Consider the following 15,900-nt stretch of genomic DNA (forward strand, 5'->3'; position numbering starts at 1 on the left):
AATCGAAGACTAGCTGTATCATAGAATGCACTTGCTAGTTATTGACAGAACGGTCAATCATCCATTTATTTATTTAGCATTTATTTACAGTTGGCCCATAGCGAAAAAAGTTGTTATATTCTTATTCTACCCCAAAACTGAATGAACTTGTCAACATCTGGAGCAGTGGATGGGACCTCTAAAGTGCCCAGAGTAGTGTGTAATACATACCGTTTTTATTAAGCGGCTTAGCCACACCCCTTTGTGATGTCACTTCCATCCACCTATGACATCACAAAGGGGGGTGGGGCTAAATCACTTAGTAAAAACAGTATGTACTACATACTACTGCCCAGGGATTCCCAAATACAGTTAGTCCTTGACTTACAACAGTTTGTTTAATGACAATTCAAAGTTACGACGACGCTGATAAAATGGCTTATGGTTATTTTTCACACTTATGACCCTTTCAGCATCCCCGTGATCAAAATTCAGGTGCTTATCAATTGGAACTTATTCATGACAGTTGTGGTGTCCTGGGGCATGTGCAGTGGTGGGATTCAATTTTTTTTACTACTGGTTCTGTGGGCATGGCTTAGTGGGTGTGGCTTGCAGAGGTGGGTTCCTACCATTTCGGACTGGTTCAGCTGGGTAGGTAGTAACTCGGCCAGCCACGCCCCCCCAACCGGTTCTATTGTTTGTTTGTTTTTGCTTCTATGCATGCGCAGAAGCATTTTTAACCTACTGCGCATGCGCCCGAAGCGCATCCCTGAGCGAACTGGCAGTAGGAGAAGCCGTAAACCCCTCCCCACCTGGTGGCTTGATTTGGCAGGCATGGCTTGGTGGGCATGGCAGAGGAAGATTACTGTAAAATCTCCATTTTCTCCTGATCAGCTGGGACTCGAGAGGCAGAGAATAGATGGGGCGCGGCCAGCCAGAGGTGGTATTTGCCGGTTCCCCAAACTATTCAAAATTTCCACTACCGGTTCTCTAGGACTGGTCAGAACCTGCTGAATGCCTCCTCTGGGCACGTGATCAGTTTTTGCAAACAAGCAAAATCGATGGGGAATCCAGATTCATTTAACAACCATGATACTCACTTAACAGCCGCAGTGATTCCCTTTAACTGTAGCGAGAAAGGTGGTAAAATTGGGCAAAACTCACTTAAGAAATATCTCACTTTGCAACATAACTTTAGAGCTTGATTGTCGTAGGTCAAGGACTACCTGTACGAACAGAGCTCACAGAATGACGTTTTTCTGTTGGGCTAAAGCAAATTCTGGAGGGAATATCAAAAGGAATATAACTAGGTAGGAATCTAAGCACCCTCTTCTGTGTTGTTTACTTGGCTCGGAGACATGAGGTAATAATTGGTCGGTGTCCAGTTTTTGAACATATTTCTGCAGATGGCCTCCATTTCCCTGGGGCCTTGTAAGGAGATTTCTACCAATTGAGTGTATGGTAATTTAAATTTATTAAATTTGTAGGGGGAAAAAACAAGCTACCTACATTCAAATATTAACAACAAACTGCAGTTATTTTATTTATTTTATACCCTTTGCAATTGATGCTGACAATGCTTTCACGCAAGCAATGACAAATAAATAGGGTTTCTAGCACAACTTCCCTCTTCTGTTACAACCTGCAACAGAAGAGATATACACACACACACACACAAAGGGACACATTTCTTCAAAGATTTCTGAGCTGCATGTTTACATTTCGTTGCTTGTTTTCACAAATTGGCACATCTCCACATCAGCGGCCTTCACAAAACCCTGGAAAGTTTGCTGTTCCGCAGCTGTTGCTGGCCTCACAGAAACACACCTGAACACCTGGTGTTTTGCATCGTAATTCCCCATGCATCTGTGGACGCGGCCTCTGATTAATCTCGGTAGTTCACGGTCCTTTTTTTTTCAGAGAAGGATAAAAGGTTATTTCCGTATTTCCCCTCCCCCCCTTACTCCTTTCATGTAGCACCACCAATTTATAATGTGTTTTGATCACTTTTAATATACCTTTTCAAAGATTTATGGATAGATTGTTCTTGCAATGATAAAATTGAGAAATTGCAAAACAAAAGGTATTATTCACAACTTTCTAAATTTAGGGTCTAAAGAAATAATCGATTCTTTACGAAGGATGAATTGGACAAAAGGAACCTTCCAGAACCAGCACGCGCTGATTATACGGGTAGTCCTCGACTTAACGACCGCAATTGAATCCAAAAATTCTTTTGCTAAGCGAGAGGGTTCTTAGGTGAGTCTTGCTCCATTTTACAACCTTTTGTCATAACGACGTGTACATAATGATGTTTACGACCTTTCATTGTGAATCACTATAGTTGCTAATTTAGTAACAGGGTTGTTAAATGAATCCGGCTTCCCTGTTGACTTTGCTTGTCAGAAGGTCGCAAAAGGGGATCACGTAACCCCGGGATGCTGCAAACCATCATAAATATGAGTCAGTTGCCAAGCACCTGAATTTTGATCACGTGACCATGGGGAGGTTGCGATGGTCATAAGTGTGAAAAACTATCAGAAGTCACTTTTTTCAGTGCTGTTGTAATTTTGAACGATCACTAAATGGAAGGTTGTAAGTTGAGGACTACCTGTATTTATGTATTGGCTTATAGTGTAGGTTGTCAGGGATTCAGCATACCTGGTACATCTTGATTAAAGATTATTCAAATATATATATATATTTGGGCATACCAGGGGTTGTGACTCTAAGTATATACCTCCCACCCTGGCTGGCTGATAAGGAGTCGTTCTCTGTAGCTCAAATGGTTAACTCCATGCCTGGGAGGCAATAGAGCACAGGTTCGATTCCCAAAAACTTGGGTATGGCTAGCTGATGAGAGCTAAATAGCTTGAAATAGATCTATACTAGTCTCCCTTTATTTATTTATCAGCATATATATATATATGATTTTTACAACCCCTGGTAAGCCCAAATATGGGAGGAAGATCACTACTTCCATTCTCTGTCCTTCGGCTTGTCACAAGAGACCATCCAGGCAGAAACCCAATATTTTTACTGTTGCCTTTTTGTTACATTTTGTTGTATTTGTGCTGATAAATAAATAAATAAATAAATAAATAAATAAATAAATAAATAAATTTATATATATATATACTTACAATCTCATAAAACACGCACGTCACTGTTTCTTTTCCATCTCTCAAAAGGAAAGTTTTCGACCCAAATTGTCCAGGGGTAACGGCAGAGTCCAGAACACCTAAATAATGCAGCATAATTATTGGTCTGAAAGCTTTTCAGAGCGAAGACAAAACCTGTTCTGTGGGTTTTGTAAGAAGAGACATGGTGATCTAGTAATGTTAGCCATATATGTACAGATTTAGCTCAGGTTCACAAGAGATAAACAAATGTGGGCTCTTTGGTGCTCTCTGAGCTTGCTTGCTTTCTTGCAGACGTTTCATTACCTTACTAGGTAACGTCATCAGTAAGGAGTTCTGTTTGCTGTCAGTTTATATTCGGGTCTCTTGCCTGTCTGTGTGGGAGGGGAGGGCGGTCTTAGGGATTCTTTGTTTGGGCTGTTTATTGATGGCTTTTGAGCAGTTTCTCTATTGGGGTATTGTTTATGTGATTGTTGATCCTAGGCCCATGATGACACGGAGCCATTTCTTAGGGCACGCATGGCGCTGCCCTGTGAGCTCCAGCGCACATTCCCTGAAGCCTCTGGAAGGCGGAAAACAACCCAACATGCAAACCGGAAGTTCTGATCTGTGCATTGGGCCATTTTTCTCCCTCCAAAGGCTTCAGGGACGCCTCCTGAAACCTTTGGAGGGCGAAAAACGGCCCTACCGGCAACTCGGAAGTCGGGAAAGGGCCGTTTCCAGTCTCTGATGGGCCTCCGGGGGGGGGGGGGGGGATGGGGAGGATGTTTTCGCCCTCCCCAGACTCCTAGAAAGCCTCTGAAGCGTGGGGAGGGCGAAAAACGGGTCCACCGTCCCATCACACACCAAAAGCGGGGGGGAGCGCAAGGAGTCGCGTACATGCGCGGGGGGAACGGCGCATATAATTTTGGGTGTGAGCACACACACACACACACACACACACCGGGCTCCCCCCGCTTTTTGTACACAATGGCAAAAAGGTTAGCCATCACTGCCTGATCTGGGTGCTAATTGCTGGTGCAGAGGTGCTGTTTTTCTCTTTGGGGCTGGTTGATGGTCTCTTTCGCATAGTCTACCTATGTTGTTAGTGCCCATGTGTCTGTTGATGGCTGATTCTTCATCACAGTGCCGGGCTTCTAGAAATTCCCTGGCATTTTTGGACTTGGACTTGGTCAAGGACGGTCAGATTTTCCCAATTCCTCACTTAGCAGCAGACATTTTGAACTCCGTTGCGGTCCCATGTGGAGGAGGACTATCTGTAGTGGGCTTCTGTTTTATTTTTTATTTCAGTAGAATTTGTAACAATGGAAACTTGGAATGGCTCCAGGAAATTCACAGTTGTGACGGGCCAAAATCCAATTGTGGATTTTGTCTCCTGTAAGTAATCTAACCTTTCCTTATACATTCCCCGTTTCCGCCGCCCCCCACCCTGTTTTGACTCTAGGAAACTCAACATTTCAGAGTGAGTGTGCTGATAAGGGAAAGGACAGCCCACATTACTTGTAAAATGCCTTTTATTCGAAATGCTGAAGAAATATTTTAAAAATAATTGGCTCCTTTGGGGTGATAAGACCAATATTCTTGTAGGGAAAACTGCCCCAACAATCTTACTATACTCACCCAGCACTTCAAATAACAGTGGAGTTTTAGTAGAATATTGACTCCAGTGCTTCATGCTTTTGATGACAGCAGACAAAATTCGAAGAGAATTCTTTTTCTCCTTCGCTTTAGAGTGGCCCTCTGGCCTTTTCTTTGATACAGGGACAAAAAAAGAAAACAGAAAAGTCAAAGATTATTACGTCATGTTTGAGTTTAAATGAGAACGTTGCTATTTACAGTTTGTCCTCGGCTTACGACCACTATCAAGCACAAAATTTCTGTTGTTAAGTGAGACATTTGTTAAGTGATGATCTTTCTGGCCAACATTCATAAGTGAATTACTGCCGTTGTTAAGTGAGTCACACGGATGTTAAGCAAATCTGGCTGCCACAAAAGGAGACTTTTAACAGATTAACAGAGTTGGAAGGGACCTTGTAGGTCATCTAGTCCAACCCCCTGCCCAAGCAGGAGACCCTACATCATTCCTGATAGATGGCAGTCCAGACTCTTCTTGAAAACTTCCAGTGATGAAGCTCCCACATGACCCCAGGACACTGCAACCGTCATAAGTATGAACTGGTTGCCAAGCGTCCGAATTTTGATTATGGGGACACTCTTAAAGTCGTAAGTGTGGAAAAATGGTCACAAGTCACTTTTTTGAGTGCCGTTGTAACTTTGAAGGGTCACTAAATGAACTGTTATAATTCAAGGACTATCTATATAAGTCACCAAGTGCTTCAAACCCCTTTTTTCAGTTTGGACATCTTTATAAAAATACACCCGTGCACGAATCTTTTACCTGAATTGTTTTGTTACTTTGCAAATGGTCATCTTTTTCTTTATGGGTGTTTTGTGGGCCAGGGCTGTGTTTAAATGTGTAGCAGGGATCCTGAGTTTGCAGATTTCTCAGCCTGGCTGTTGGAACTGCAGGCCACTGGGAAACAGCTGGATCCCAGTCTTCTGCCTCTTCTGTTCGGCTTCTCTGTGATCCCTGTGGCAGGCCAGCTGATTTCTGGTACATGGCTCCAGGCTTCATCCAATGACTGGGATGGTCATCCAGTTGCGAAAGCTTTTTGTCCTCTGTTCTGCGGCCGAAAGCTGGGAAGTCATTTCTTTTCCAAACATTAGTACTTTCCTCCTGCCTAGAGGAAAAAAGGAGAGCCATCACCCTGTCATCACAAGTGGGTCTAGTCAAGGCTATGGTTTTCCCAGTTGCAATGGATGGCTGTGAAGGTTGGACCATAAGGAAAGCTGAGCGCCAAAGAATGGAGGCCTTTGAACTCGGGTGCTGGAGAAGAATCCTGTATTGAGTCCCTTGGACTGCAAGGCCATCCAACCGGTCAGTCCTAGAGGAGATCCACCCTGACTGCTCTTTAGAAGGCCAGAACCTGAAGAGGAAACTCAAAGGCTTTGGCCACCTAATGAGAAGGAAGAAGGACTCCCTGGAGAAGAGCCTCATGCTGGGAACGACGGAGGGCAGAAGAAGAAGGACGGCAGAGAAGGAGGTGGCTGGATGGAGTCACCGAAGCAGTCGGCATGAGCTTAAATGGATTCCGGGGGATGGGAGAGGACAGGAAGGCCTGGAGGGACTTTGTCTATGGGGTCGTGATGGGTCGGACACGACTTCACAACTAACAACAACAACAACCTGCCTGGAGTGAAATAAGACTTTATTATCAGTCTTTCTACCTACTACCTATCCATTCATCTGCCCATCCATCTATCTACAGATACTTAAAATACACACAACAGCTAGTATTGTAAGCCTTTTTGTCTGCTTCCCATTCATTCTGTTATATTAATGCCCATAGGTCTCTCATTTTAAAATGTTTAGGACTTCACAAGAAATGCTCAATAATAAGATTTTGGCCTTCATGCTTAATGCAAATATATATTAAGCCTTTCCTTAAACTAGCATTCTGTTTCTTTTAATCCAGGGGAAAGAGAGGTCCATTTAAGCCAAGCTTCTCTTCACTGCCACCTTTTGGAAAAGAATAATAGAATTATTGGAGGCCTTCTAGTCCAGCCTCCTGCTCAGGCAGGAAACCCTATACTATTTCAGACAAATGGTTATCCAATCTCTTCTTTAAAACCTCCCGTGATGGAACTTTCACAACTATTTGAGGCAAGTCATTCCACAGATTGATTGTTGCACTAGAAAGGATGTTATAGGGTCTTCTGCTTGAGCATGGGGCTGGACTAGAAGACCTCCCAGGTCCCTTCCAACTCTGTTATTCTGTATTCTGTAAATGCCAGGAAGACATCTCCCTGTTAAGAAGATTGGAGTAATAAAACACACAATGTTTTCATGACTATCTGCCCTGCACGCCCAACAGCTTCCTTAATTATTGCCAAAGCTGTTCAGTATAAATACAGGTAGTCCTCGAGTTACAACAGTCCATTTAGTGACTGTTCAATGTTACAATTGCCCTGAAAAAAAGTAGACTTATAAGTTATGACCATTTTTCACACTTACGACCATTGCATCATCCCCATGATCACATGAACAAAATACAGACACTTGGCAACTGGCTCATATTTACAATGGTTGCATTGTCCTGGGGTCATGTGATCCCCTTTTGTGACTTTCTGACAAGCAAGTCAATTTGGGAAGCCAGGTTTACTTAATAACCGTGTTACTAATTTAAGGACTGCAGTGATTCACTTAACGAATGTGGTGAGGAAGGTCATAAAATGGGGCACAGCTCACTGAACAAATTTCTCACTTAGCAACAGAAATGTTTCACTCAATTGTGGCTGTAAGTTGAGGACTACCTGTATTATTGTTTTTAAAAAAGGCTCCTTTTTTCAATTGAAAATATGAATGTCTATTATAAATTAACGGGAATTCTTTGTTCTAATCTTCGCTTTTTCTCCTTAGAGATAGGTGATACTATAATACTTTAGAGACTCATTGTTATTTGATAGATAATTATGAATTCAAGGAAATAAGGATTGTTACAAATGAAAGAATATTAATGGTAATTTGAACACATAATGCTCAATGACAGCAAAATATCTAGTTATATTTAATGTAAACCAGTGATGTTAATCCTAAATTTAAGAATTAATGCACAAAAACTTGTAACCAAACGACATGCTTGATGAAATGGAGGAAAGTTTTTTTTTCTTCTCTTGCTTTGTTTTGTATGTGTGTTTTTTTTTTAATCTATTTAAAAAGAAAAAAGAAAAAAAGGCTTCTGGGATTCTTTGGATATTTCTTCTGCTCTTTGCTGAATCCCCAAATATATTACAATCCTTCTTTGCCTTTATTATGATGGGTAAGGTCTGGGAGGGGGCTGGGCGAGCTAGTGGTAGCAAGCAAAATGAAGAACCTGACGTGGAAATAGATTCAAAAGGACAATAGCATAGAACTGTTATGAATTGAATGGTGAGGTCTATATTGCAGTTCAAATGCTCTTTGTCGATACCGACAGCTGTCCCTCCTGCCCACTTTGCAAGAATTTTTCTCCCTGTCATTTCTGGCAAAAGGCCCGATCTGAGAATTAGAAGCCATAGGAAGAGCCGCACACAGGCGGATGGAATATAAAAGGATGCAGTTCCAAGAGCTCAGAAACGATGACCTCAACTGTGCATTGGCGTTCCTTTTTGGAGAATGTTGTCACCCACCTCCGGTTATTCAAGTTGCTTCCTGCATGAGGCATTGTCGATTTTGATGTGTGTTGTTGCCTCGACAAAGTAGCAAGCTCGGTTGGGCTTTGGAGAAAAAGGTTTAATCATTACCGTGAACGATGAAGATTAAAACATTGCATAGAGTATATAGGTAGCCCTTGACTTACGACCACAATTGAGCCCAAAATTTATGTTGCTGAGCAAGACAGTAGCTAAGGGAGTTTTGCCCCATTTGGCAATCTTTCCTGCCGTAATTGTTAAGTGAATTTCTGCAGCTGTTGCATTAGTAACACAGTTGTTAAGTGAACCTGCCTTCCCCATTAACTAGGCTAGTCAGAAGTTCATAAAAGGGGATCACATGATCCCAGGACCTTGAAGCCATCATAAATACATGCCAGTGGCCAAGTGTCCGAATTTGACCACAAGGATGCTGCAACGGTTGTAAGTATGAAAAACGGTCATGAGTCACTATTTCAGTGCTGTCTTAACTTTGAATGGTCATTAAATGAATGGTTGTAAGTCAAGGACTATCTGTGGTCATATACTAGTATTGATTTCCATAACTGTGAAATGTATTTGATTTCAGGAATATAAAGATGTAAAAGATGTAAAAGGCTGACATACTTGGTGCTTACTGTTTTCTGCAGCTGGACCGATTCTGGCTTCTCAGTTTCCCATCCAAAATCTGGAAAAAAAGGACACAGAATGATCAATTTGAATTAAGATCCTGATCCAATTTGGGATATTAAGAGAGAAAACGTGGGCTGTGTTATCTGTGCATGGTTAAGTTATTCCTTGTGATTTGGTGCTCTGCTTCTGAATTCTTGATTACCTAAGTTTTGAGGCAGTATCTCTTGATTTCATTAACCTTAAGCTACGTGGACTTCAGCTCCCAGAACTCCCTGTATGGATGGCTGGAGAATTCTGGGAGTTTGAAGTCCATACATCTTAAAGCTGCTGAAGTTGCAAAACACAGCTTTAAGGGAATAGATCCAGTGGTGGTGTCTCTGCTATATGCTTTATTCTATTTCCAGCAAGGCTTATCTGCCAGCCACGCTTTCACAGATTTATTCAGAAGTGTTTGCTTTAATGCATCCGTCTCTAATCTGAAGCGCTTCAGAGAAGATGTGACTGTAATTACAAGAATTCCCATCCCAAAGAGATAAACCATCTGGACGGTATCTGGATGAGAAAGGATGTCTAACTTTTAAAGGACTCTTATGATGAAATGTTTTACTGGATCAAATTTAAAGATCTGGATAATTCCACACTCTCCATTGCTAGCCATTCAATCCAATACTATATTAAAACAATAATATGCTGATAATTGCAGGAATTGGCTATGTCTAATCTAGCGAAAAGATACTGTGTTCCAGTATCTGAGGGGCTACCACAAAGAAGAGGGAGAAAACCTATTCTCCAAAGCACCTGAAGGCAGAACAAGAAGCGATGGATGGAAACTAATTAGAGAGAGAAGCAACCTAGAACTAAGGAGAAACTTCCTAACAGTGAGAACAATTAATCAGCTTGTCTCCAGAAGTTGTGGGTGCTCCAACACTGGAGATTTTTTAAGAAGAGACTGGACAACCATTTGTCTGGAATGGGTCTCCTGCTCAAGCAGGGGATTGGACTAGAAGATCTCCAAGGTCCCTTCCAACTCTGTTATTATGTATTTCATATTGTTTATCCCCAGTTTCTGGAATTCGGGGGAAAACCCTGCGTGTAAACATGGCTAATAACTCATAACAGACCCAATTCTCTAAATAAAGTATTTTATAAGATCGTGCTTGTATAATCTTTGAGCTCCAATTTTTACTTAAGGCATGGATGGAATATGAGTGAACATCCATTTGAAAAAAGCTAGGTTTGCACTTATATTTATAGTTGTCCTATTATACAGTACATCTACATTTTTCAAATATGCTTTTGAGAGACATAAGACAAATGAAAAGTGGAAACGTTTCACTTTTCCCATTCTCTCTCAATAAGAATAGAACTAATTATTATTCCAATAATTAATTTTGGCAGAAATGTGCACAGCTTCTCAAGCTGAAGAAAAGGATAAATATCTCCTTTAGCATTAATACAAAAGCACATTAAGGAATATTCCTTCCTGTGTAACATATAGACCTGGAATTTTAACTGTTAAAAACAAAGGGGAAAAAGGCAAAGTTACAAGATATATAATTTAAATGCTTAAAGTCTTCTATGGAATTCATAAGGGATTTATTCTGGTGTATCCAAAAATTTTAACCAGAGAGTAGAAAAATATTTTTTTGTGACGAAAGTATATATTAAAAAGCGAACAGTCCACTACTTACCTGCAAGCAAGGCTGAGAAATTGAAATGATCAGCTGAATTGTTACTGCTTGGCTCATTTTTAAGCGGATTTGATGTGAGTGGTTGTTTGATCCTTTTTTTCTGATTGAAGAGAGGGACTGGAAGACAGCCTAAGATTTGAAGTGGCAATATAAGGCACAGTTATTAAATTATTAGTGCTTTTGGTGCAGTAATATACACAGGTAGTCCTTGACTTACAACAGTTTATTTAGGGACCATTCAGTGTTATAACAACACTGAAAAAACTGACTTATGACAGTTTTCCACACTTATGAACGTTGCAGCATCTTCATGTGATTAAAATTCAGATGTTTGCAACTGTCTCATACTTATGACAATTGTAGTGTCCCAGGTTCATGTGATCACGTTTTGCAATCCTCTGACAAGCAAAGCCCATGGAGAAGCCAGATTCACTTAACAACGGTGTTACTAACTTAACAACTGCAGTTATTCACTTAACAACTGTGGCATGAAAGGTCATATTCTCTTAACAACTTTATTGCTTGCAAAAAAATTGGGCACAATTGTGGTCATAAGTTGAAGACTAACTGTATATTCAGAAGCACAAGCAATGTATCTTAATATGCAATTTGCTTGAATGTGCAGTGGTGGTGTGACAGAGGCACACTGCAGCTCATTCATCAGAAATATGTGCATCTCTGTTTGGAGAACTGCTCCACATCTGGAATCTTGTCCATTCAGCAGATATAAAGGATCTGTACAGAACTCTTCATAGAAACTCATTAAAACCTTCGGTATCTGAATTAATTTGCTTATATGTATCTGCCTAATTTATCATTTCTGTCTGACCTTGATCAAAGATGACTAAAGCATCCTCGCTCCATGGAACTCTGGACCTCCCATGCTACCAATTCAATTTTATCAGTATTATTAATGTCTATTGAGAAGGTGTCCTTTCTGATTATCATTTTTGGCACCAGGCAAAAATCTTTTTCTTATCTGTCTAGGCATTTTCAACACCTCCATAATTATCCTCATCGCTGATTTATGCTTTGGTCAGGTTTTATTGGGGGCTGCAGCCCATGCGGGTTTATTGCATTGTTTTATTGCTGATATTGTTGTAGCTGTTATTGCTGTTGTTCCCTTTAAAGGTATCCTCGGAATTTGTGCTGAATATCCGCCTTTCCCATCAATCAACCAACACAAAGTGAATTTGTTTTTAAGGGTTGCACAAAGAATAATCAAGAGAGTGATCCCTGTCTGCAAATTTGTCTGATGGTCTTCGTATAAGAGGAAAATGAAGGGAGGGGAGAGATAATGGTTGGTTGGAAGAAATGGAAAAAAAGTCACTTTGAATTTTTCATAAAGGTTTATTATAATGGTTAAGGCTCTCCATTTTTTAAGACCTTACCTCCTCCTTTCTGGCATATTTTAATAGCAGAGGAAGTAGAGTAGTTTGACGTTAATATTGATCAATGCATGAAATCTACTCAGAGAACACTTCTTATTCCACCAATGAAAAATATGATAAAGTAAGAATTGAGTGCATCATTTTTCTGGATTACACGTAAGGGGGGTAAATTCTGGTGGGGCATCCCCTTAAGTGGTGTGGATGTGTTTAAAAAAGGTACATTGAAGTCCCAGTTCCCTTTTTATGTGTGTTGCAAAGATTAAAAAAAGAGTCTGGGTTTTAATGATACAATCACAGCCACCATTTTGACTTTAAGCCTGGCCTGAACAAAACAAAATAAATTATTGATCATTGTTAATTTTAATTCGATTTTTTTAAAAAAAATGTTATTGTCAATTCTAATTGGATTTGTTGGGGATATTCTATTTAATTTTTTAAAAACTTTTGTATTATGTGTTTCTTTTAATGTTGTACGCCGCCCTGAGTCCTTGGGAGAAGGGTGGCATATAAATCTAATAAACCTAAACGTAAACCTAAACCTTTTTGATGCTCCTGGAGAGAGATTTAACACAATTTGAAAACCATGTGCAATGTGTGTATCAGGATTTCTTCCCCTAGGGAAAATGGTATAGGGTTTCCTGTTTTGAGCAGGGGGCTGGACTAGAAGATCTCCAAGGTCCCTTCCAGCTCTATCCTTCCAAGTATTGTAAAAGTATCAAGAATGGGAGAAATACAGATAGTCCTCAACTTACAACCATTCGTTTAGGAACCTTTCATAGTTACAACCCCAGTAAAATAAAAAAAAGGCTTATGACCAATCCTCACAATTACAACTATCACAATATTCTCAAGCGTCAGGTGATCAAAATTAGGTTGCTTGGAAAACGTCACAGTATCCCTGGGTCATATGGTCACCATTTTTGACCTTCCCAGCCAGCTTCTGACAAGCAAACTCAATGGAGAAGTGGAAATCGCTTAACAACCGTCTGACTCATTTAACAACTGCAGTGATTCCATTCCAAACGTGGTTTTGAAAAGGTGGTAAAAAAAAAATCAAGCATGACTGGTTTAACAATCACCATGCTTAGCAATGAATTCAGTTGGGGCTATAAGTCAAGGACTACTTGTATTAAGTTTAAGTTTAAGTTAAGTTTAAGTTTAAGTTTAAGTTTAAGTTTTAAGTATTACAGGAATGTCCCCTGGCTTTTAATGGGATGCTATAGGGGAGGCTTTTGATCCATTTTTCCCACACACTGCAACCTAAAGCCCTAAATAATATTGCTCACTCCACTCATCTTGCTGGTCATCGGTTTGGGAATTATAATAACTCTTTCAAATTCCAGCCCAGTTAAAGGTGGATACCTGTTGTACTACGCATCAAAGAACTGTCAGCGAAATTCCTCTTCATGTTTTTATATCTCGATATCAGCACCTGGAAAAAAAAATACATAATTGACTTATGTTCTTCTATAACAGGGATGCCGAACCTTTTCAGCACTGAGTGCCCAAACCGGAACACACATGCATGTGACGGAGTGCTATCAACCTGAAGACCAGCTGACCGTCGCGTACATGCCTGGTTTTTTGGCTATTTTTGGCTGGTTTTGTTTGTTGTTTTTGGCCTTTTTCAGGTTGTTTTTCGGGCCATGTTCAGTTCATTTTTCAGGCCATTTTCAGACTGTTTTTCAGCCAAAAAAAAGCCTGAAAATGGCCCACAAATGCCCCCAAAACAGCCTATCCGCGCCCCCCCCCCCTGTTTTTTGGGCCATTTTCAGGCTGTTTTCCGGTACTACGGCATCCATGAAGACCACCTGTCTGGTGCACACGTGTGCACCACAAATTGGAAGAGCAGCTGGCGATGGCACGCGTGCCATAGGTTCGCCATCACAGTTCTAGACCATGTCTAGGCTTAGTTCTAAACTAGGTCAGGAAATAGTTGTGATACATTAGCAAAGCATTTTAAATCCCTACTACAGACCTCTCCTGAACAGCATAGTATAGAATTTATGATTATTTAACCATGCAATCGTATTCTGCTCTCGATAGTATTTGGGGTGGGGGTGGGGGGAATGAGTGTAGATATTTCAGAGGGAAACTAATGCCAGTTGCCACCAAACTAAGTTTTTTTTTATTTGTTTCTTTAGATTTCTTCCAATCTGCACCATCTTGTCCACTTTTGAAGCATCAAAAACATGAAAATTTTTTAGCAATATGCTGTAGGAAAAGGGCATAACCCTTTTAAAATACCTTGATTTTTAAAAAACCTTTTTATTAGTTTAATTAATAATTTAGTGGTTATGCTGTATTGTTTTGCTAATACGGTTGTGCAAAACTATTTTTTCCCTGTTCAGAAGTTAAACGTAATGGGTTGTTGTTGTTTTTTAAAAAGGAAAATGATTAATTTTTATAGCAGGAGTTGGGCTTTTATGCGATCAATAATTTCAGTATTAAAGTGTTCTTCTCTTAAAAGAAATGGGTGGGGAGAAAAAATCTGCAGGTCTCTAGGGCTTCAAATACTTCTGGAAAAAAAGCCAGATAGTTTCCATTTAGGGAACTTAAAATTAAAACTTCTTTTTAAATGGGTGGTATTACCTCTTTAAACAGTACTGGAAACATGTGATTAAGCAATTATTTTATAAAAAGCTGTTATTACAGAATAAGTTATTTATTTAGGTTGTGTGTATATATGTATGTTTGTATGTATTATACACACATACATACACATACATATATACATACACATATATTATTAAGCTGCTGAAATTTTATATACATATAAAAAGATCTTGGCGTATTCGGGTCTTTTCCCATGTAAGATTGAGAGTATCTTGGCGACGTTTCAATGAGGTCCCACTCGCCATTTTCAGGCTGGTGCCTTCGGCTTTGTGCAAGCAAAGCATATATATGCTGTTATATATATATATATAGCCTCCCTTTATTTATTTATCAGCACAAATACAAATATATATATATATATATATATATATATATATATATATATATATATATATATATATATATATACTTAAAGTCACAACCCCTGGTATGCCCAAGTGTGGGAGGAAGGTCACACTTCCACTCTCTGTCATTAGGCTCGTCACAAGAGTCCATCCAGACAGAAACCCAATATTTTTACTGTTGCCTTTGTTATATTTGTGTTTTTATCAAGCTATTTAGCTCTCATCAGCTAGCCATATCCTTACTGGGATTCGAACCTGTGCTCTATTGCCTCCCAGTATATATATATAATATATATATATATATAATATATATATATATATATATATATATATATTGCATTTGTGCTGATAAATAAATAAAGGGAGACTAGTATAGATCTATTTCAAGCTATTTAGCTCTCATCAGCTAGCCATACCCTTACTGGGATTCGAACCTGTGCTGTATTGCATCAGGCAGATGTGTTAACCACTAAGCCACAGAGTTCGACTCCTTATCAGCTGAGCCGGGGTGATAGGTGATAGGTATATTTGGGCATACCGGGGGTTGTAACTCTAAATAGATACCTATCACCCCGGCTCAGCTGATAAGGAGTGGAACTCTGTGGCTTAGTGGTTAACACATCTGCCTAAGATACAATACAGCACAGGGATGAGAGCTAAATAGCTTGAAATAGATCTATACTAGTCTCCCTTTATTTATTTATCAGCACAAATACAACACACACAGACACACACACACACACACATATATATATATACACACATACATACATACATACATACCAACAACCCCCCCTCCCAAATTTCAGCATCTTAGCTTAATAATATACATTGGATGCATACATACATACATATATAATATGAACTATATACACAT

General features: G+C 39.8%; 1 protein-coding gene across 1 annotated transcript; it reads right to left on the reverse strand.

Annotated features, from left to right (window-relative positions):
- Nucleotides 1-1,498: 1,498 nt before the first annotated feature.
- On the reverse strand, nucleotides 1,499-13,487 carry SPATA22 (spermatogenesis associated 22). Its single transcript, XM_032216875.1, has 8 exons — nucleotides 13,426-13,487; nucleotides 10,673-10,801; nucleotides 8,976-9,036; nucleotides 8,349-8,435; nucleotides 5,518-5,860; nucleotides 4,740-4,869; nucleotides 3,123-3,220; nucleotides 1,499-1,886 (listed from the first exon to the last, which is right to left on the reverse strand). Exons 1-8 carry the CDS (start codon nucleotides 13,469-13,471, stop codon nucleotides 1,695-1,697), a joined length of 1,086 nt encoding a protein of 361 aa, XP_032072766.1. The 5' UTR covers nucleotides 13,472-13,487; the 3' UTR covers nucleotides 1,499-1,694.
- Nucleotides 13,488-15,900: the final 2,413 nt, after the last annotated feature.

Source organism: Thamnophis elegans, chromosome 4, assembly GCF_009769535.1.
Source record: "Thamnophis elegans isolate rThaEle1 chromosome 4, rThaEle1.pri, whole genome shotgun sequence".
In the NCBI taxonomy this organism is placed as follows: Eukaryota; Metazoa; Chordata; class Lepidosauria; order Squamata; family Colubridae; genus Thamnophis; species Thamnophis elegans.